We start from the raw sequence: 22,819 nt of genomic DNA, 5'->3' as shown, positions 1-22,819 counted from the left end.
GACGCGCGGTTCCTTGAGCTGGATAACGGATCGGAGCGCGAGACCGCTAGCGCAGAGATCCAAAAAGTTCCGGAGAAGATTATTGAAGAAGACAATGGAGTGACCATTCTAATGAACAAAAATGAAGTTGCTGAACAGCTCGAAGAAGAATCAGTTTATGAGGATGCCACCGGTAATAATAATAACGAAAGTGATTTTCTAGGTTTTGATGAAAATAGTTACCATAGTGAATCTGAACAAGTGCCGAGAAGGGAAGTCCGCTTGACGCGACGCGAGGGGCTCTTCCAAGAAGATATGATGACTTCGTAGTGGGGTTGGCATCTCACAACGAAGAACCAGAAGACTATCACGAGGCAATGGCGTTGCCGAAGTGGAAAAGTGCGATGCAGGACGAAATTCGAGCCCATGAACTAAACTAAACGTGGGAGCTCGTGAGATTGCCACCCGGGAAGAAAGTGATAAGTGCTAAGTGGGTTTACAAACTCAAGCGTGATGAAACCGGACAGGTAGAGAAATATAAAGCGAGAATTGTAGCGCAAGGCTACTCGCAAATGTTCGGTGTGGACTATACAGACGTTTTTGCTCCGGTGACGCGCATGACAACATTGCGCGCATTACTGGCCATCGCCGGTAAAAATGGACTTGTGCTCAAACAATACGATGTGAAGACCGCATATTTAATTGGTACTGCCGAAGAAGAATTGTATATGCGGCAACCACCCGGTTTTGCCGTAGTCGGACAGGAAGAGATGGTGTGTAAGCTAAGAAAAAGCATTTACGGATTACGCCAATCCGCTAGATGCTGGAACAAGGCATTGCACGCTGTCTTGATGGATACGGGATATCAACAATGTGTATCAGATCCTTGCCTCTACGTGCGGCGAGACAAGGGCATCCCGGTATATCTACTCGTGTACGTAGACGATCTCTTGATTGGAAGTATTGACGAGCGCGTAATCAACCAAGTGTACTTGGACTTAAAAAAGAAGTTTGAGCTAACGAGTTTAGGCCCATTAAAACAAAAAAATCATCTAAATCAACTTGACTAAATTTGGATATTGAAACATGACGAGCTCGGTGGTCTAGTGGCTACCGCTTCTGCCTTATAAGCAGGAGGTCGTGGGTTCAATTCCAGGCTCGTCACTTTCCTACTTTGTATTTCTATCTTAGTTCTTTCTGTGTTTCACGTTCTACCAAAACGATTCCTACTGTTATAACCTCCTACACAATCCCAAAACCTCCCGTGGCACCTATGAGAGGTCGTAGAGTTCTCTGCATCTTTCCTAAGTAGGTGTCCAACTAACTATCCTTCCCCTTCCTCAGCATTCGCATGGACATGGCCAGGACAGATCTCGACTATTGGAGAGTGTATCGCTTCCATCTAAGAGTTAGTTATTAGTCCCAAATCAATATCTGTGGTAACGGATGAAAGTGATGCTACTCTCATACAATAGTCTTGGCTTGTACCACCTACGAATTTGTGCGAAATGCTCAATGCTACACAGATAGAAAAATCCACTGAAATTTACGCTAAAAATCATGCACATAAATGGAATTATTAGCGTAATTCCACCCGGGATATAGCCTAAATGTATACAATATTTGACGTAAATCGTCCATATTGCATATAAGTTGTAAGCAATCTTGTTAGGAAGAGGCCCATTTCAGCGTAGAATAGCGTAAATTCCCGCATGTCAAGTTTTACGCGCTGTTTATTTTTCATTATTTTTTTCAGTGTAATGCTAATGCTAAAAAAATAATCTAAAATCATGACTAAATTTGGATATTGAAAAAAATAAAAAATTTGGAGCCGTAGAAAAAGAAGAAGAATGCACAATTCCATATCTCTTATGGAACGTACACACGGTCAAGCATTTTGACCAACATTGACACCACCTCTCGTTTATTCAAACATCCATCAAGTTTTACCAACAGCGGCATGAACAATCAATTTATTCGACCAACAGTACCACACACGAACGACCGAAGCGCCAACGTGAGCACCAACCATCAAAAAATATATGGGGGTTTGAGCAACTTCACTACAAATGCTCAAACATGTTCGGCAAACCTTGACTCCACCCCCGACAACTCAAACCAAAATCAAACCGTTTTAATTTTTTCCAACCAAGCCGCCAACTGTCAAATGGTTGGTCGAACAACTTCACACACGTTCAAACAAAGCAGCAACCGAAGCGTTTTCTTGGGGGCGGAGTCAATGTTCGTCAAACTGCTTGACTGGTGTGTACGTTGCATTACAGCAAGTTAAAAACATCACTAATAGCTTTTCTGCACAGCTGGTACCGAAATGGACTTCCTGGTTACAATGCCTACACGTTTGAATTTGATTAGTGTAACTGCAGTGGCTACTGTATCCCTTGATGCTGACGAACGATGGAATCGGTGTTGTCATACGGATGCGTAGGATACGCACCCCGCTAGGTGTTTGGGAGAAGAATTGCGAACGACACATTTCGTACTTGATGCTGATGATCTCTCCGTAGTGTGAGAGATATTCTACAATCGATCGAAACTATCCAAGCAAAACAAAAGCTCATCACTCTATTCCAGAGTACTTGCTGGTTCATCGCCAGATATAAGCGAAACCGGAGTTGACAAAAACGCGCCACTAGAACAACACTCACTGACACAACAAAAAGAACAAAATCACTTCAAACGTCCAGCTTCACCACTCGATACAGAAACCCGGGAGAAAGCAGTGAAAACCACAACCACGGAGACCGAATGTACAACTGAAGAACTTGCAAAGCAAATCGCCAAGTCGACTAGGAGCAGCGTAGTGAGTGACCGAACGCTTATCACACCAACGAACAGCAGATCCAGTTCTCTTACCAGAGGATCGGAGAAGCCTTCGATGGAGATCTCGGACGACGAGTTACTGGACAACATGAGAGCACGACGATCACCGAGGACCAGACACGACGGCATGTAACTCAACGGACTATGGGTGACTTAAATACTATGCCTAATTATACTTATACATTTGCAACAATCAATCTTAACGGCATAAGTAACACAAACAAAATAAACGCGCTGAGGGCTTTCGTCTACACACTAGATTTAGATATTATAGCGTTCCAAGAGGTAGTCGGAGAATGTATAAATATTCCTGGATATCAAATGATAATGAATATCAATGAAACACAGCGTGGCACAGCGATAGGAGTGCGTAGTAGTATTGATGTTAGACGAGTAGATCGTAGCTTGGATTCAAGGGTCATATGCATAGAATTGGGAAATGACGAACATTTGGTGAAGGTGGTAAACATTTACGCACCGTCGGGTTCAAACAACAGAGCCGCGCGGGAGATGTTTTTTAATCAAACTGTACCACAGTATTTGCAAAGCTACGCTACGCATACCATATTGTTGGGTGACTTCAACTCAGTAATTGATCCCATCGACGCAACAGGTGTTTCCAACATAAGTCCAATGTTGAAGCGTTTGTGCGATAGTCTGAATTTGAAAGATGTTTGGAAGCGATTCAACCAACATATCGACTACTCATTCGTCCGTGGTAGATCGATGTCGAGAATAGACAGAATATACGTCACATCAACGTGTCTGTCGAATGCACACTACTGTAGGCATGAAGTTAACTGCTTCAGTGACCACAAAGCTGTTGTATCGCGTATAGTTCTCCCATTGCGAATAACTACCTTTCAGCGACCGTACTGGAAACTGAATAATCATCTGCTCACTGACGAGAATGTGAATGAATTGAGGAGTAAATGGAACTACTGGGTGCGGCAAAAAAGAAATTACGGCTCTTGGGCTGACTGGTGGGCTTCATATGCAAAAAAGAAAATAGCATCTTTTTATCGCTGGAAAAACTCTAACGCATTGCAAACATTCAACAACACCATGGCCTTCTACTATACGTGTTTGCATCGCGCTTTTGAGCAGCATAGGGAACAAGATTGCACTACCGAAATAAACAGGATCAAAGCTATTATGCTGCAGCAACAAAAACGTTTTACTGATTCGAGGAGAAAACCAAGTGTTGCGTTCCTGGGAGGCGAAGATGTAAGAATCTATTTTTCAAATTGCGGAGCAAGAAAACAGGAGACGGGGCACGAGTATCACAACATTGGAGGTGAATCAACAGCGAGTTACGGAGCCGGCAGTAATACGTCAACGGATTCTAGAGCATTACCGAAACCTTTTCGACGAAGAAGAGGTTGTAGAAGCCGAACTTTTTCACCCTAGGAGAGTACTTGCTGAAAGTCATGATGGGAATAGTCGGATCATGGATGACATAGATGAGAATGAAGTTTTTCGCGCTATGAAGGATTCTGCACCAAATAAATCGCTGGGCAAGGTTGGCCTCACAAGAGAATTCTATGTCAAATCATGGGATGTAATAAAACGAGAGCCGGTGATGGTGATGAACGATATCAAAAGTGGAGTGGTTCGACAGGATCTGCAGGATGGAGTTATTGTCTTGGTACGCAAATGTGGAGGAGACAACAGTCTGAGCTCGCTTAGACCAATAACACTTTTGAATGTTGACTACAAAATATTCAGTAGAGTTATGAAACATCGCCTCGAACAGTTTACACCAGCTGTGCTTTCCCCTCACCAAAAATGCAGTAACGGGAATCGTAACATCTTTGAAGCAACATGTACTATTCGGGACCAAATAGCAATTTCCAAACAAGAAGGTACAGGAAAAATTATCATAGCATGTGATCTTAGCCATGCTTTCGATAGGGTGAGCCGGTCATACCTTATGTCAACTATCCGTAGGATGGGTTTTAACAATCGTTTCGCGGACCTTTTGACTGCTCTAACAGCTCATTCCAAATCTCAACTACTTATCAATGGCCGAACAAGTGAAAGTTTTGCCCGAGGTTTTGCCATTAGAAGATCTGTTCGGCAAGGAGATCCACTTAGTATGCTACTATTCGTGTTATATCTGCAACCACTTCTAGATACCTTGGCGGAAATATGCAATGAACCAGGAGAATGTGTAATTGCATATGCAGATGACGTTACGATCATTGTGCGCTGTTCATCAAAAATTCAACGGATTTTGGACTGCTTCGAACGTTTTGGTGCAGCAGCACCAAACGGAGCACGGGCGGAGTCAATGAAGATCGGGGCACCACTTCCAAACTGGGATGGTATAATCAAGAAAGAAGCAATCCAAGTTCTAGGCGTGATTTTCAAAAACAATTTGAAGGATACTGTAGCCTTGAACGGGAAAAGGTGTATCGACACGGATTGTACGACAATTCCCCGAAAACCAATTCCCCGAATGCAATTTCCCCGAATGTAATTTCCCCGAATGTAACAATTCCCCGAATGCAATTTCCCCGAATGTAACATTTCCCCGAATGGAACAATTCCCCGAAAACATAGTACCCCTTACAAACACATCTTCGCAATCGACTGTATGCGTTCGAAAAAAATCAGCGTTTAAAGATACATTCAAGTGTGTCTTATTGGACATTACCAGCGCAATATCCTTTGGTGAAGATGGGCATGGCCAGGAGTAGTAACCCTCGCTTTCGTGATTTTTAACCTAGATTGAACCCACACCTTCCTTGATTTCTGATAGCAATTTGAATAAGGATTTCAAAAGAAAAACATGAGTATCACTAGTGTCCAATCTACAAAGTACACCGTAACTATGCTACACTTATCAGCTCAATATCCTTTGGTAGTATAAGATATTTTTGATCCTCCAAGATCTGTTTTAAAATTATAAAAATATCAGGGTAGTATGATTTCCAAGGTGCTTTTTGATCTATAATAGTCGAACAACGTGTTTTTTCAAAAACAGAATCGCAAACGGCAATTCCGATTGAAAGCGTTTTTGGTAAATATTTTTTTATCTTCGAAATTAAACTCCTGTCCTGTAAATACCTTCTCAAGAAGTTTGAGGCAATGTTGGCTGTGAATCCTTTTAAACAAAAATGTTGCGTTTGCCCGGACTAAGACAATGGTGAATGCGTCGCTCCTTTAGGGAGTGTTTCCCCAGATTATTATTGCTATTATTCTATCTTTAATAACACGTATCTGCCCGGAATAAGATAATATGGATGTAATCCATTCTTTAAAAGAAATCATTTACATGAAAGTAAGGCAATGGTAGATGTGGTCCCTTCTTCAGAAATAGGCGTTAGCTTGAAATAATGCAAATATAAATGAATTAAGAATGATAATAAATATTAAAGTGCTCTCTTATTTTGATACCAATTTGGCCAGAATAAGGTAAAAATATATAAGCAATATGTATTGAATGTATAATTTTTATCGAAAAACATTTTGCCGAATTCATTTTCTCAGAATAGCAATAGGCATTTTTTGTTTCAGATTGTTCTTAAAATTGGCTTTTTCTTGGATAAGTGTAGCATAGCAGCAGTTTTAAACATATAATTGCTCCATATCAATCCTTTATTATATCTGGCAGGCGCGCCCCTATAGTGAACGAATTATCTCTTCTTCTTGCCTTATTATGGACAGACGTTCTCTCTCGAGACGCTTTATACTGGATAGACGAGCTTATATAAAGAAGGCATTATCTCCTCCATTACCATTACATCGGGTACACGGGATCATTTAAAGAAGGCACTGTTTCATTGATTCACTTTATTTCAGACAAACGAGTTCATTTAAAGAAGGGACTATCTATCCTCTTTGCCTTATACCAGGCAAATGTGTTCATTTCAGGAGACATTGACACTTCCTTTTTTTCCTTTTTTTTTAAACTGGGCAGATGAATTCATCATACCAAGGATACTAATACATTTAAAGAAAGCAATATCTCTTGACTTCGCCTTGGGTTGTTTTTCAACTTAGTGTTCTGCTAGCATTTCCACAGTTATTGAAAGCTTTCCCGTGCCTGCCAGTTACATGAATGTCTTGTGTGGCAAGTGCAATGGACACACTATGCTCAAAGAGCCGAAAATGCTTCTCACCCAGAAGCATCCTAAGCCGAACCGAGAAACGAACTCTCAACCTCTGGATCAGAAATCCTCCAATCTCTTTGTGCCGCACTCAAAAAGAAGAGAGAAGCATTCGGGGAAATGTTACATTCGGGGAATTGTTTCATTCGGGGAATTGTTACGTTCGGGGAATTGTTATTCGGGGAAATTGCATTCGGGGAATTGGTTTTCGGGGAATTGTCGTACAATCATCGACACGTGAACGGTCTGCTATGGCTATGGATGCATCATCCGCGTTTTGTAAACATCAAGCAAAAAGTTATACTTTTAAATACTTATATTTGCTCAAAATTATGATACATGTCGTCAATTTTACCAATGCCAAACAAATATGTTGCACAGTTCACCAAGCAATTCGGATACTTTTTATGGAGTGGGGTTCCAGCACAAAGAGTCAAGATGAGACGTTTTCAGGTTGAAATTAAAAGGAGGCTTGGGACTACATTCTCCGGATCTAAAAACAAAAGCGCTTTTGGTCAACCGATATCTGAAGACACTTGACGTGACACCGGCATTAGCACAATATATGCAAATGCCCCAGATCCCCGCGGATCTTCTGCATCTTAAAATAATTAAACCGATTTTGGACGATCTACCGGGACATCTTGTTTCAAATCCAGTATCCAACGCCATCTATAACCATCTCCTAAACCAACTGCCTCCCATTGCAGTTACATCGCGATACACGCGAAACTGGAAAGCTGTGTGGAAAAACATAAACAACCGAAGTTTGTCATCTGATGAAAAGTTGTAACTAAAGGGGCGTTCCCTGCCCAGCACTAATGAGACCCCCCTTATTCAATAGCCTCAGGGTCGGCGTACGCGCTTGATTATCGCGGCCAAGAAAATACAGGAAACTTCCACTTGAACACCAAAACCGGATTCTTCAAATTACACACAGGTACCTTTATTACTCCTTCGTATTCCCACTTCCTTAATCTACCTCCTACCTCACTTCTCTTCGGTGGGGGCCCCCTTCACGTTCCGCTACTCCAACCGCTTCCTCTAACGTCGCTACCGGGTAGCTCCAATTATAGCCCGTATTGGACTGTCTCGGGGGGGACACTACCTCGAGGTTTCGATGCTGGCTTGTCTCCTCGAACCCAGTCACGGAGTGCCTGCAGCGTTGGTGATATCCACAAAATGGCGGTGTCTGGACAGTTGTGCCACGGACGTGCTAGAATGGCAAATCTGGCCCAGAGCGTGTAGGGTCGAGCTTCGGACGCAAGCGGTCCACCGCTGCTTGGTTAATGGCTCCAAGAACACTCCACGGCCGAGTTCACGTAGACTGATGTGGGTGCACTAAGGTCTAGCCAAAAAAGGGGTCCTGGATATTTCCTCCTATGTCGCGCAATTCACTTTTTCACAGATCTTCGACTTTAACTTCTTGGTTTTAATTTTCCGGATAGCTAATCGACTCACGTCTTTTTCTAGCAAAAGTTGCAAGCTAATTGCCATTTAGCGATGGTGGTCGTTCACGCGAAAAGGCTTGGCATTGGGCTTGACCGTTACCTTTTTCCCTCATCACATTTTCGCCCTATCGCTGTCCCCATTACACCACCCACCATGGCCTCCCATGTCCTTGCGTACACCTGGTGTTGAGTAGTGGAACTATCCTATGCTGCTGATGTCGGCACAGTGGGTGTTGATTGGGTCAAGTTTCAATGGATCAATAACTTTCAAGGCATATACAACAAAAACCGAATACAAAAACCACGAAAATCTCAACAATCTTGGACAGATCAACACACCACTGGTTACAAAGTCTATATATTTTCTTCTGGTCCATGGCAAAATAAACCATAATGAGCTGTTCTTTAAGCAGGAGAGAAGGGACAATCCAAATTGTCAGCTTTGTGGGCAAGTAGAAACACTGAAGCATAAGTTTGCCGAATGTCCGTTAATGACCAACTTATGGCAGACAACAATAATGAACATCAGTATGATTATCCAGCATAATCATATTAGTTTCGAGGATCTCCACTATACTACAATAAATTGTAATAGAACAGTAAAAGGTAGAAGTTACACATAATAATAAAAGCAATGAATCTCTGAGAAGTTACTTGACCATGTACACCTGAATCTGTAAATAAAGCATTTTAAGAACAAAAAAAATACTGACTCACGGCTACCGATGGAGCGTCGTGTCCGCTCTCCGGGAATGCTCGAACGCAAATGACGCGCGGCGCGAGCCCGAAACACGGGTCTTTTTATGCATAGAGGAATGGAGCGATGAGCCAATGTCAAATTGATGTCCGTGTTGTGAATGGCATTAGTTGGTTCTGATTTTTTCACTGGCTTTGGCCGTTGCCGTTTTTAACTGGCATTGGAAAGAATTTTTGGAATTAAAATTTTTCAATAGTTTGAAGTTGACAATCAAAGTTTTCAATAAAATTTGCAAATTGACGGAGAGTTTCGTTTAATATATAGGGCTACGATGGTATTTTGGACATCTGAACATATTTTGGAATTTTGGCTAAATTTTGTTTATTTTGTTACATAGATATAGCTCGATATGTGATTATGAATAGGGCAAAACAGACACATGATTCCATTTTGTTTAAGAAAGGTAAATAGGAAAACACGCTGCATATATGTAGCTAAAAATATTCAAATGTCCATGTAAATGATATGCTGACGCTGCCACGACCGCTACCACCACCGAGCGAAAAAAATTCTGCTGCACCACCACCCCTGCGACAGCCGTTGTCGCTGGGGCCGCTTCTGGACGCCCTGGTCTGCTTTCCGTGAAATCCAGCATGAAAATGACGCGCGCACGCGAAACACGTGTATACACAGGAAAAAGGAAGTATTGAACCAAAGGTCCCCAGTCCACACAAAATTGTATATCATGCAACTTAAAATGCTAAAGTGGAGGCGATATACGTACATATTGTATGGGGAAGTACCTATATGGCCTTCACTTTAGCATCTTATGTGACATCCTATACGATCTTGTGTTGACTGGGTCCGTATCATATATCAATCTGATGTCCTTATTGGGGATGCATGAACGGGATTTATTCTGAATTATTTACCAGGTTTGGAAAGAAATAACATTTTCAATAGTTTAACGTTGATAATCAATAGTATCTATGGAATTGGCAAATTGCTGTAGAGTTTCCGAATCAATTGATAAAAAAAACCTCGAAAATCCTTCGAAAGATAAAGACCATTTTTTACACGGTTGGTATTCTTTAATTTCGTGGTCAACCTGATTTTTCACAGCGTTTTAAATACCACCTGAATTTTCTTTGATTTTCTGTGAATTTTTTCATGGGATTAACTCATAGTTTCATTAACGCTAAAGGTCGTAATCAACTAAAACCCACCCGTGTAAAAAAAAGAACTGGGTGTATAGCATTTGAAATCTCTTCTAATTTCGCGACGGTCTTAAATGTGGAAATTTCCGAGTCTTCCCCTAGACGTAGTTTACGTCTAAAACATCCAATGCATTCAAATCAACGCAAATAGATGTGAATCGATTAAAATGGAATCTATCTCCGTAAAGTGCAATTTTGACCTCACTTCTGTTTTTTCTCATAACATATGCAAGAGAAAGGCACAATCACGCTCTATACTGCCGTCATATGCATATTTGTCCCATGTTTGCCCTATATATAACTTATTAAACCTTATTAACTTATTCCCTATATATGTTTATAACGGCAGTATGGGGGTGATTTTGTTTTCTTTTAATTGGACCAACTGAAGATAATCCAACAAGTGAACTTGGAATGCACATACCTAGTGGTGAGTTGGGCTACGATTTGATAAAATACTCAAACAGCGAAAGTTGTCTGTATTAGAAAAAATTATATTATCAATTATAAAATTATCAATTATTACAATAAACATTTCACTCCGGTTCAATTTTGAACTCTTCAGGTTCAAACAAGATAACAGAGCCATCTGGTAAGCTGGCACGATTTACGTCTTTTTCTCGTGGCGCATTCGATTCCGGTTGTTGTTCAGCCTGTTTTCTATTGCTTTGATGTTTCTCCTCGTTGTGCGCATCTAATTTGACCTTTGAGCGAAACTTTTTAACACATATTGTGCAGGAATATGTCTTACGTTTGACGCTCTTACGCTTTTTCTTCTGAGAATTTTCGTCTTCATTGGACTGGTCAACTGGTTTTTCTTCACTGAGTTTTTTCGAATTGTGACTCTTCATATGAACTAATAACTGTCCACTGAAAAGACAAAATATCCTAGTTATGTTGTTGTCATTAAAGAACTTGATCTTCATACTTTGTAGTATAAGCTTTAGTGCAATCATCAACATTACATTTATGTATTCTTGGAGCATGGAGTCGCATATGCATATATGTTTTTCTCCACGATGGAAATGTTTTGTTGCATTTTGTACAACTGAGTGGCTGATGGTCATTTTTATGAGTTGACTGATGCCTTATCAGGTATTGCCTAAAATATAATAAAATAGTAATGAAATTGAATAAATGAATTTGAGAAAAAAAGTTATGATATTACCGTGATAAAAATGCTTTTCCACATGACGAGCATAAATGCTGCTTCGGTTCATGCACATTTCTTATGTGATTGTACAAATATTTAGTATTTTTGAACTCTTTGTGACATTCACCACACTCAAACTCTCCAATCTGCTCTGAAGCCTGGTCTTGACGCTCTTTGCTACAATAAAGTAAAACAGTGAAAAATATTATTTTAATTGGGGGTGGGAATGGTGTCTTGCTCGTGTAAACTTTCGGGGAAACTAGAGGAACATCGCCGAAGACCGACGATTATGGAGCTCTACAATACGCCAGGCATAGGTGTACTGACGATGTAGCCAACTTTGTACCCAGGTATGTAATGGGAAAAACACATGAAAGAGATCAACCTAGCCCTTTAGGGGGATAGATTTCATTCCACGATTCACATCTATTTGCGTTAATTTGAATGAATTTTTTTTTCCGACGGATGAATGGTTTCTCAATAATTCCGGAACGCAATGACAATGACCGATCGAGCCAATTTAAAAATTTCTCGGTAGGACCAGGAATGTTACTCAAGTGATAACAAATTGACACTCTTTCAAAGAAAAATCACTTACCTTTTGCTCGTTGCAGTTTCTGAATTAGCCTCGCTGGTATTCACAGATTGGTTATCTGTCTTTTCAACCTGATTCAACGAGTCAACATTTCCTTTGGAACTTTCTGACAGCTTCCCATCTTCTTGGTGTGGCGCATTATGCGTTTCCATGTGAATTTCTAGCTCTTGACTGAAATTTGATAAAAACAGCTTTGCCAATTACTGTTAATTATCGTTAGGGCCAATAATATCTTACCGTTCCTTGAATAGTCTTTTACAAGTCGTACACTCATGGAGTATCGATCCGTGCACTTTACGGATGTGACCTTGCATATGTTTCCTGAGTTGGATTACCTTGTGGCATATTTCGCATTCATAACCTTTTCTCACACGAGCAGGTTTCATGAAATCATCTCCCACGTCCACATGGAAATTCAAGTGTGATTTTAAATGCTGCCTGGAAGAGAAACACTTGGTAATAAAGCGAACCTCATAATCGTTTTTGAATGGCCTTACGATTTTGTGAAAGTTTTGGGGCAAAGCTTGCAGGAATATCTCCTCGGTCCATGAATGATCTTGTGTTCTGTCCATTGACTCGTGGTTGGAAAAACCTTGTTGCATATCTCGCATTTCATGGGTTGATAGCTACCATCTTCTTTTTTGTGCCTCTTGATCATATGGATTACCATCCGCTTGCTGAAATTTAACGAGACCACATTGGTTGAAAACTTGCTTTCATCACATAAGTACCAACATCATACTGTGAAGAGAACATGACGTTGCATACGGAGCACTTTAGCTTCTTTTTATGTGCATATTTGTAGTGAAGCAGCCGGGATCTCTGGTCCTGGAAAACTCTATCACATTGACCACATTCGATGGTTGAACTATTGGGTTCACTTTCTGTGCCTAAAAGCTTTATGGAGCTCTCGGTGGATTCTTTCAATTCGCTTTTTGAGTCGTCATCGTCAACAGTTATGGATTCTGTTTTTTGTTGTTTCTGTAGAAATGGTAGATAGTCCTCTCTACTGTCACGGTAACGTATGTGTCTCTGTACATGCATATCCAATGCAAAACTGAGTTTAGAGGAAAATAAGAATTAAACTTAGCTGTCAAACAGTTTCCGAAGTTTCTTACCGCATTGAAAAGCGAAAACCGCAAATGTGGCACTCGAGGTTTTTCGGACCATGGATATATTTTTTATGATATATCAGATTTCTCCTGATCTTGAAAGCTTTTTCACATACGTCGCACTTAAACGGTCTATGTTCTTCATCTGATGGCTTCGTACGCTTACGTTTGACTTTGGGTCGATGAATTCGCATATGATGTTCCATAGAACTCCTGGAATGGATGACAAAAATTACCTACATTTACCCAACGAAATATCCTCATCTTACTTCATTATAAAAGGCTTGCCACATATGAGACAAGGATTGTTTTTAGGTCTATGCTTGTTACGCTTGTGGTCCTGCAGCCTCTTCTTACTTTCCAACACTTTATCGCACAGATCACATTGCAATTGTTCTTCATCGTCACTACCTTCTTTCCCTTGCTCAGAATGGTTCACACCGGAAGCACTTTCGCTATAGTCTGTATCGTCATCATCGCTCAAGCTCGACTCCCCGTCATTCCTAGCTTTTTCGTCATGATTTCTCAAATGGTTTTTCAGCTGACATTGTCTGGTAAAAGAGCGATTACATTTTGTGCAAGGATATCTATCGACACTCTTTGTGGTTTCAGTCTTCTGTTCGACACTAGTATCAGCCTCAGCAATAATGCTATCCTGTGTGTCATTAAGCTTAGATGGATCGGATGCACCTAGAGCTTTATTAGACGATTGAACAGTATCATCAACTGTTTCATTGATACCTTCATCTGGTTTCTTGTTTGATTTGTCTTCTTCAGTGCCTTTTTTAGTGATCTCCACTACGTTAACTCCATTTTCGCGTGCTTCTTTCTTCTTTCTCAAATGTTGTTTGCACTGAAAATGAGCATGCAAATCGCTTCTGCAATATGAAAAAAAGATGTTTTTAGTGCATTAAATCAGTAATCGGATATCTTACGGTGAAGCAAATTTGAATCCACATAGTACGCAACCATGATTCTTCGGTCCATGAACAGATTTGTTGTGGCACCATAGCGCCTGTTTGGACCGGCATTGCTTGAAGCATATCTTGCACTGTAAAGGGTCGCCGGTATAAACTCTCTCTTTTTTAGCAGCCTTTGCCAATTTCTGCAGCTCTTTCTCATTGGCATCAACATCCCCCACTGTCATATACGTTGTTAGAGCAACTTGAGATGTGGATTCGTCTTCCTCCTGAGTAGTTTCTATTTTCACTTCCTCGACGACAATTATATCCTCTATAACATTTGTCTGATATTCTTCTTCGTCTGAATGTCCCAAACTAGACTCATCATCTTGAAATTCAATTGCATTTGATTTCAGTTCTGCATCTTCTTGTACAGTAGATTCATCCACCTTTGAATATTGTGATTGATTCATAGGTTCCAGCTCATCAATTTGTTCACGTGCTCCTACTACAGAGGACTGTTCTTCAGGAGGTTCAGTTTTTATTTCGCGTTGTTCGCCTTCCGTTTGCCCCTTATCGTCTGTCTTAGCTTCATTTTGATCTTGCAAAACTTCGTTTGCGTGGGTTTTTTCTAAGTGTCTTTCATACTGATCACTTGAAAACATGATGTTAGTATTATTTAAATGCATGGGATCACATATTGTTTCAATTACTTACCGTCGTACATACGAGGCTCCACAAAATTTGCACACATGCTTTGGTCTATGTGTCCTTCTGTGATCCGTCAGTTGCCTCCCGACAAGAAACACCTTATGGCAAACGTCACACTGGAACGGCGGTACACCTTTCTGCCCTTTTCTTACCCGTGATGCTTGTGATGCAGTTCCCGTATCCGTCTTTGAATGATCCGCTTTGCTGGTGGCAGCTTTTTCATCTTCATCTTTGAGTTTAGAGAGCAGCTTGTTTTGCACTTCGTGACATTGTATCCGATATTGGTGAAAGACAGTTAATCGCAATCGGCAGACAGAACATATGGTTTGACTCAGGCGGTCATCAATTGAGACCTATGAAAATGTACTTGAAAATAAGTCATAGCTGAAAATGTTTAGATATCGATTCGTACCGCTATCGATAGATAATCCGATATCCATTGATGGAGATCGTTTTCCTTGAATATACTTTCAAGTGAATCTTCGCTCAAACATAGCCGACAGATCTGTCTGTCGAAACTATCAAGTTCTTTTTTGATTTCCAAAGAAGTCATAATAAAATCACTATTTAGTCAGCCGGTGGCCGAAATAAATAACATAAGTTTTGAAATCTGTTCAGAAGTTAATGCACCTGATGTTTGTTTTTAACTCAAGATCAAATATTTTACTTCCAAAGGCCAACGCAAAATGAACTCCTCGGGTCAAGTGAATGAACCCGACGTTTGAGCGCGCTCACTGTTCAAGCGGTGCCGAGTTTACTTTTTCATACATCGAGTTCATTTTAAATGTGCAGGGGTTCATCAAATTCACTAAATTCAGCTCAAGTGTCAAAATCCTTTAGGTGTGTGAATTTGATTAACCCCTACACAGGAGACAGGACTCTGTAGTCAAGTAACAGCATCTGTGGGAAGAATGGAAGGTGGACCAAGCGGCTCATCCTTAATTTGTAGACGTATAGGTGAACAGACGGGGCCCTCCTTAGCCGTGCGGTAAGATGCGCGGCTACAAAGCAAGACCATGCTGAGGGTGGCTGGGTTCGATTCCCGATGCCGGTCTAGAAAATTTTCGGATTGGAAATTGTCTCGACTTCCCTGGGCATAAAAGTATCATCGTGTTAGCCTCATGATATACGAATGCAGAAATGGTAACTTGGTTTAGAAACCTCGCAGTTAATAACTGTGGAAGTGCTTAATGAACACTAAGCTGCGAGGCGGCAATGTCCCAGTGGGGGATGTAATGCCAACGAAGAGAGAGAGATAGGTGAACAGGCAACATGGAGAGCTGAATTTTTACCTCACACAGATCCTATCCGGACACGTCTGTTTCCGCCAATATCTGCATCGGTGAGGCCACGCGTCGCCACCCTTGTGATCGGCGTGTTTCAAAGTTGAGGAGGCTCCTGAGGACGTGGTTTTTGGAAGTATGTACGTAGAGGATTGCCAGCCCTAAGGACGGATAACACCACAGAGCGAATGTGTCACTAGGAAAACATGTAGAATGAGTAAAGCAGAGTCGTCACGCATATACTGTCGGAGCTGCAGCGTGGATGGAGAGGGGGAGTGATCAGGGTTGGGCTTCAGGTCGTCAGGCACCGGACGTTTTCCGCTAACCGGAATCGTCGAACCGATCTCGATACGCGAACAGTCAACCTCCTGAAGTTACGTAGGGCACCGCCAGTGCGGACGACCGTAGACATTTGTCACACCCCCCTCCCCCCTAAACTGTCCACGTGGTATATGGACGGACAGCCCCTTAGTGGATAAGAACGCAACATGAGCGATATTGCTGCGGCACCACTCGAGGACGAACGAAGCACGATATGAACAGACAAAACACGATTTTTCGGATTAAAAAGCACCAATAGGAAGATCGATATAATGAAATAACACGAACATTGTTTGAGAAGATAAACCGCGCACGAACGGGTTACGTGCCACAGTTTGACATGTGTAGGGAGGCGAACGGAAACCTTTTTACGAAGGTGACAATGTGGCAAACAACGAGGGCGGTGTGATGTTGAACCGGGGAGCACGTGCACAGTACACAGGATTTTGTTTTTACACGATTTTTTTTCGCTCGTATTTTTGATCGTGTTACTTCAATTTGCCACCAAACTATTCGCAACATGTTTCAAAAAATCCAAAATAAATCAAAGAAAAATCACATGATAATTAATATACGTTAAACATTTAGGATGAGTGGAAAATTGAGAAAATGTAAATCGTGTAAAAACAAAATCCAGTGTACATAGATGCAGTATCGAATATGTTATCTGGTTTGTGATTAAATTTAGGTAAACATTACAAAGATGCTGAAAACATTTATTTCATTTGTAGACTTTGTTTGAAGCCGTAAGTCTTGTTTGTGTCGCAATTTAATGCAATTTAATTTCAAGTTAGATGCTTAGAAATTCCCCGGTGGTTCTGCCTTTGATGTCTTAACATGTCATTTCTGAAAAGTAAAATAAATGTGAAATAGCATAGTACTTTTTTAATATCATTGAAAGTGCTGCTATTATATTATTGAGAAGAATTGCCTGATTTACTAATAAAAAAAACTTTATTAATCCACCTAGCGGTGTTGGTGCCTTCCTCGTGCACAAAAAAAGAGTTAGTTTTTTTAGCGTGTTTTGCGCATAGAAAATAGTATTTTGGTCATAACTTCTGATCCCATAGTCCGATCCAATTTTCAACAGCAAACAATGGGACAAGATTTCCAGTCGAATGGAATTTGTTGCGAGTAATTCGATCAATGCTAAGTTTCAAAAAGTGTGTACATATACAAAATTTTGTACACATACACACATACACACACATACATACATACACACAAACAGACATCACCTCAATTCGTCGAGCTGAGTCGATTGGTATATAACACTATGGTTCTCCGAGCCTTCTATCAAAACTCAAAACGAACCTTCTATTTGTTTTTGGAGTGATCCTATAGCCTTCATGTATACTTAAATAGTATATACGATAAAGGCAAAAAACCATGAATAATCCAACTATCGATGTTCGTTTCGTCCAAAATAGCCTTCATTCAAAAGTTTGGTTTTACGAGAAAGGGAAAAAAAGAAACAAAAAAGCATTCGAATCTCTTACCGCCTCGAGAATGCAAAACTGCACAATCCACAAATATGCTTCTTCGGTCCGTGTACAGTACGCATGTGGTCATATAGATGTTTTTTGGATCTCATAACTTTTAGGCATGTGCTGCATTGTGCTTGCTTTTCCTCTCCTTTGCGTAAATCCGTCGGGCGGTTATTTGTCTTGACACTTAAATCAAATAAACTTTTCATGAGCAATGTTTCCAGATCTGGGTGGATTCGACTATTATATAATTCTACATCGTCGGGTATTTTGTCCGGAAGGTGTTTATCTGTTAAAGCTGTTTCATTAATACATTTCTTAGGTCGCATGGAATTATCAGATTTCGACCCACCAGCATTCTTTTTGCGTTTGACATTTTGCGTGAAGTTGGTGTTTTGCCCAAGATGTTCGCTCTTTTTGCAACGGAGTTGAATTCCTGATAAGGCTGTCGGAATAAAATCATCGTTCGATTCGGAATGATTTGTGCTCAAATCCCTCCCTTTTGCATCACTTCTCGGTTTGTCAGAACTTTCTCTAAAATTATAAAAAGAATTTAAATTAGATAACTGCCCATCTCCACAAATTGCATATACCTTGTGTAAGCTATTTCGGCTTCGATTGTTGTATGCACAGCTCTTTCAATATTTTCTATATGATGTATTCTTTCTAGCGAGTCTGCCTCTAATTTAACTGGAATGTTCCACACTAAATCGCTATGGGCAAGGTTTACGACATACTCACTTTGAATAGATTCAATTACTGAACCTTGTCCTGGATCAGGTTTGAATGGCATCGAATCGTCATCGTTATGTGTTTCAGTTTTAACTTTCTGGAGATCAACTAATGTTGGCTGGACATTTAACTCCTCTACATGATCCCTCAAATGCCGTTCGAGATTTTTACTATAATGATTTTTATGTAAATTAATCATATGCACCACATAACGAACAAAGTTCAGGTATTCTACTTACGATGAATGAAACGATATTTCGCATTGTTTGCAATCATGATGTTCAGTCCCTTGAATTTGCTTATGATTGATGAGACGATCCTTTGATACGAAATTTTTGCGGCAAATTTCACATTGGATTGGGTCACCACTTGGTTCTGCTTTTAATGTGTTTTCAGAACGGATCGTTGTGCTATCGGCAATTCTTAAATTATTTATAGATTTATGCTTCGCATCTTCAGCATAAGTTCCAATAACCTCCATGGACTGCAGAACGCTTTGCACCTTCTTGCAGTGAGTTCGAAATTGGTCAAATTCTACCAACCGTAGTCGACATGACAATACAGATGACCTGACTCATGTGGTCGTCGCGGGATATCTACGATATGATGTTCATAAAACCTATTATTTATCAGAACCAATAAATAAACTCTCGATCGTCATTACTGTGATTGAAAGATAATGCAAAATCCATTTCTGAAGATCGTTTTGCTTGAAAACATCGTCAAGAGATTCCTTGCTCATGCACAACCGACACATTTGATCAATGTTTTTCACCCTCGTAGTTTCTGCCTTGTTCATCGAGGACTCCATTTGTACCATACTTTTTTTTTTTTTTTTATCTTTCGTTTATTTGGAAGGCTCATTTGCCGTGAAGCGTTACGGAGCCGAAATCAAGTTTTACAATACTTTTCTTGATTCTTATACATAGTGTTAGTTTTGGGGAACCGAAAGACTCGCGGTTTGGTCGAGGTTAGGGAATACAATAATACAGTAGGAAAGGAAAGGATTTTAGGGTACTTAAGTAATTACGATGCTGATGTTAACAAAGTTAACATTCTTCGCGATGTTTCGCATCTGTAACGGGATAAAAAAAAAACTTTTTTTTGGGAGACAACAACGAGAGGAAGACTTACGGAAGGGATTAACGACAGGCATTGAAATGGACAACAAGAGGAAGACATTCGTAATGGGGAACAACAGACAAGAGGAAGGGCAGACTAAGGTTACAGTCTTACATCAGCAACTTTCAAAAATTGGTGGACCAGGGACATGTACTCGAAATCAAGGCCCGACAACACTTCCCTAATAGGCTTTGGTTGTTTTCCTCGGACCCGGAGATATTCAGTTAGCGCAGATCTGGGGCCACGATGCTCCTCGCACGCCCACACGACATGATCGATGTCCTGATAATCCTCGCCGCAAACACAGAGATTTCCTTCCGAAAGCCCCACCCTGAAAAGATGTGCATTTAAAGTGTAGTGATTGGACATTAGACGACACATGGTTCGAATGAAGTCTCGTCCCATATTCAATTTTTGAACCATGGACGCTTCGACACCTGCGGGCGAATTGAAAACAGCCATCTACCCAACTCACCATTTGTCCATTTCTGTTGCCAGCTGTTCAAGGTTTCCTGACGAACTTATGAGAAAAATTCATCGAAGGTGATTTTCCGATCGTAAATATCACCTTTCATGGCGCCCACCTTGGCCAAAAGAGTCCGCTTTCTCATTTCCCGGGATCGAGCAATGAGAAGGGACCCAAGCCATGGTGATTGTGTAAGACCGTTTAGATAAAGCATTCAAAGCTTTCCGTATCCCGTTAAGAAGATACGCTGAATGCTTCACCGGTTTCATTGACCGAACAGCCTCCAAGGAACTTAGACTGTCGGTGAAGATGAAAAAGTGGTCAGGAGGTAGGGATGCGATTTGCTCGAGAGAATAGTGTATAGCTGCTAGCTCAGCAGTATACACGGAACAAGGCTCTTTAAGCTTAAAGTAGGCGCTATGAAAAACGTTAAAACACCGAAACCAGAGGAGTCATCCATTTTTGACCCGTCTGTGAAAAAGCTTCTCTCCTCGCTAGCGTGCCCGTATTTGCTTGCAAATAATGGAGGTATGACCTCCGCACGAAGAAAGTCTGGTATTCCATGAACCTCCTGCTTCATGGACAGATCAAAAGTAACAGAGGAACTGTAAGAGTAAGAGTAAGAGTCTAAGAAGTTAGCACGATTGGTGTCTACAAAAGAAGGGCTTACCTCCAGCGTAATGTACCAGTGGTAAATACTCATGAATCGAGATTGGGGGTTTTGTTCGAGCAGCTTCTCGAAGTTGTCAATGACCAATGGATTGAGAACCTCACAGCGGATGAGGAACCGGAGCGATAATTCCGCGAAACGATCTGTCAGAGGCAGTACTCCCGCAAGTACTTCCAGGCTCATCGTATGAGTCGAATTCATACAACCTAACGCGATACGGAGACAGCGGTACTGAATCCTTTGAAGCTTCAGCATGTGTGTTTCAGCCGCGGACTGGAAGCAAAAACTACCGTATTCGAGGACCGACAAAATGGTTGTTCGATACAACGTTATAAGATCTTCGGGATGCGCTCCCCACCATGTTCCGGTTATTGTTCGCATGAAGTTGATACGTTTATGGCATTTTTGTGTCAGATACACAATGTGCTTCCCGAAGGTGCATTTCGAGTCGAACCAGACCCCGAGATATTTAGAAGACATGCTATGAGTGATTGCCTTACCCATCAGTTGGAGCGGGAATTTTGCCAGCTTGCGTTTTTTAAAGACTACCATCTCAGTTTTCTCCGGAGAGAATTCGATACCCAGCTTCGTAGCCCAAGTGGACAAATTGTCCAGAGTATCTTGCAATGGTCCTTGCAGATCAACCGATTTTGGCCCCGAAACGGATACAACACAATCATCTGCAAGCTGTCTCAACGAGCAATTTGGCATGAGACATTCATCAATGTCTCTGACGTAAAAATTGTAAAGAAGGGGGCTCAAACATGAGCCCTGGGGGAGACCCATGTAGCTAATTCGTGAAGTTGCCGAGTCACCATGAGAAAAACTCATACGCTTCTCTGACAACAAATTGTACAAATAATTGTTTAAAATTGGAGAAAGTCCACACGCGTGGAGCCTGTCGGATAAGACATCGACGCAAACTGAATCAAAAGCCCCCTTAATGTCCAAAAACACTGAGCCCATTTGCTCTTTTTTAGCGAAAGTAAGCTGAATTTCTGAAGAAAGCAACGCAAGACAGTCGTTCGTTCCCTTGCCCCTGCGGAAACCAAATTGTGTATCTGACAAAAAATTATTCGATTCAACCCATTTGTCTAGCCGGAAGAGAATCATCTTCTCCAACAACTTCCGAAGACAGGACAGCATCGCGATGGGGCGATACGAATTATAATCCGACGCGGGTTTTCCGGGCTTCTGGATGGCTATCACCCTCACATGCCTCCAATCATCCGGAACAATGTTGCACTCCAGTAACTGGTTGAACAGGCTCAATAAGCGCCTCTTCGCGACGTCTGGGAGGTTTTTAAGCAAATTGAACCTGATTCTATCCATCCCTGGAGCGGAATTGTTACATGAAAGAAGAGCAAGTGAGAATTCAATCATCGAAAAGGGACGATCCATGTCATCCCTGTCTGCAAAAGCATCACGTAACTCTTGCTTCACCGGTACCGAATCCGGACAAACTTTCTTTGCGAAGTCGAGTATCCAGCGCGACGAGCTTTCACGATCTTCGTTTACGGACGACGCGTTGCGCATTCTATTTGTACCATACTACCAAGAGATATATATTTTTTTTATATAAATTCGCAAATATTCATAAAAAGAATGGAATCACATAACAATTTATTATTAAAGGCATCATAAACTAAGAGATTTTATGTTTTGGTCAAACAGCGGTAGACAAAATGAACTAATGAATAACAATCATTCTTATAAGAAAAGTTCATTTCATACATGAAAAATCATTCTTGGATTCAAATATTCGATCCAAACATTACAAAACGAACACACCAAATTTTAATTTTACGATTCAGCAAAACAAAAGGCTGAAAACAGTTCAGCAAATTTTATTTCAGGAGAGATGGAGATTCAGAAAAGTACGTTTCGTACTTACAAGATCGAAATCTTTCTTGAATTTCAGTTATTGAATGACACCTTAAGACATCTCAGCTTAAGACAATCTAT

At 41.0% G+C, this 22,819-nt stretch overlaps 2 protein-coding genes across 6 annotated transcripts; both read right to left on the bottom strand.

The window, feature by feature from the left end:
• Positions 1 to 10,773: 10,773 nt before the first annotated feature.
• On the bottom strand, positions 10,774 to 15,477 carry LOC134213519 (zinc finger protein 808-like). Its single transcript, XM_062692648.1, has 12 exons — positions 15,186 to 15,477; positions 14,780 to 15,126; positions 14,096 to 14,716; positions 13,430 to 14,038; positions 13,167 to 13,373; positions 12,791 to 13,105; positions 12,546 to 12,725; positions 12,286 to 12,486; positions 12,052 to 12,219; positions 11,469 to 11,630; positions 11,229 to 11,402; positions 10,774 to 11,170 (listed from the first exon to the last, which is right to left on the bottom strand). The coding sequence occupies exons 1-12, from the start codon at positions 15,324 to 15,326 to the stop codon at positions 10,837 to 10,839; spliced, it is 3,459 nt and encodes a 1,152-aa protein (XP_062548632.1). The 5' UTR covers positions 15,327 to 15,477; the 3' UTR covers positions 10,774 to 10,836.
• A 1,352-nt stretch (positions 15,478 to 16,829) lies between these two features.
• Positions 16,830 to 22,520, bottom strand: LOC134213529 (transcription factor E4F1-like). 5 transcript variants are annotated; one of them, XM_062692665.1, is made up of 7 exons: positions 20,194 to 20,239; positions 19,261 to 20,049; positions 18,836 to 19,192; positions 18,458 to 18,766; positions 18,217 to 18,398; positions 17,877 to 18,153; positions 16,830 to 17,223 (listed from the first exon to the last, which is right to left on the bottom strand). In XM_062692665.1, the coding sequence occupies exons 3-7, from the start codon at positions 19,075 to 19,077 to the stop codon at positions 17,163 to 17,165; spliced, it is 1,071 nt and encodes a 356-aa protein (XP_062548649.1). In that variant the 5' UTR covers positions 19,078 to 19,192; positions 19,261 to 20,049; positions 20,194 to 20,239; the 3' UTR covers positions 16,830 to 17,162. The 5 variants fall into 5 exon arrangements, with proteins under 5 accessions (XP_062548649.1, XP_062548648.1, XP_062548647.1 ...); XM_062692664.1 differs by having other exon boundaries at positions 16,831 to 17,223; positions 17,877 to 18,398; positions 18,458 to 18,554; positions 18,606 to 18,766; positions 20,194 to 20,230; XM_062692663.1 differs by lacking the exon at positions 20,194 to 20,239 and adding an exon at positions 22,470 to 22,520 and having other exon boundaries at positions 16,831 to 17,223; positions 17,877 to 18,398; positions 19,261 to 19,417.
• Positions 22,521 to 22,819: the final 299 nt, after the last annotated feature.

This window comes from Armigeres subalbatus, chromosome 2 (assembly GCF_024139115.2).
Source record: "Armigeres subalbatus isolate Guangzhou_Male chromosome 2, GZ_Asu_2, whole genome shotgun sequence".
Lineage (NCBI taxonomy): Eukaryota > Metazoa > Arthropoda > Insecta > Diptera > Culicidae > Armigeres > Armigeres subalbatus.
The sequence above is the reverse complement of the archived record's forward strand: the minus strand, read 5'-3'. Positions and strand labels throughout refer to the sequence as shown.

What these genes read in the sequence shown, in the direction of transcription:
- LOC134213519 (XM_062692648.1), bottom strand. Translation starts at nt 15,326, where the DNA reads ATGACTTCTTTGGAAATCAAAAAAGAACTTGATAGTTTCGACAGACAG. An exon ending in GGAGCCTCGTATGTACGACG is followed by an intron (nt 14,717 to 14,779) that starts GTAAGTAATTGA and finishes CATGTTTTCAAG; the next exon opens with TGATCAGTATGAAAGACACT. An exon ending in GAAACTGCAACGAGCAAAAG is followed by an intron (nt 11,631 to 12,051) that starts GTAAGTGATTTT and finishes ACTTTATTGTAG; the next exon opens with CAAAGAGCGTCAAGACCAGG.
- LOC134213529 (XM_062692663.1), bottom strand. Translation starts at nt 19,077, where the DNA reads ATGGAGGTTATTGGAACTTATGCTGAAGATGCGAAGCATAAATCTATA. An exon ending in GCCGAAATAGCTTACACAAG is followed by an intron (nt 18,399 to 18,457) that starts GTATATGCAATT and finishes TTATAATTTTAG; the next exon opens with AGAAAGTTCTGACAAACCGA. An exon ending in AGTTTTGCATTCTCGAGGCG is followed by an intron (nt 17,224 to 17,876) that starts GTAAGAGATTCG and finishes TTTACTTTTCAG; the next exon opens with AAATGACATGTTAAGACATC.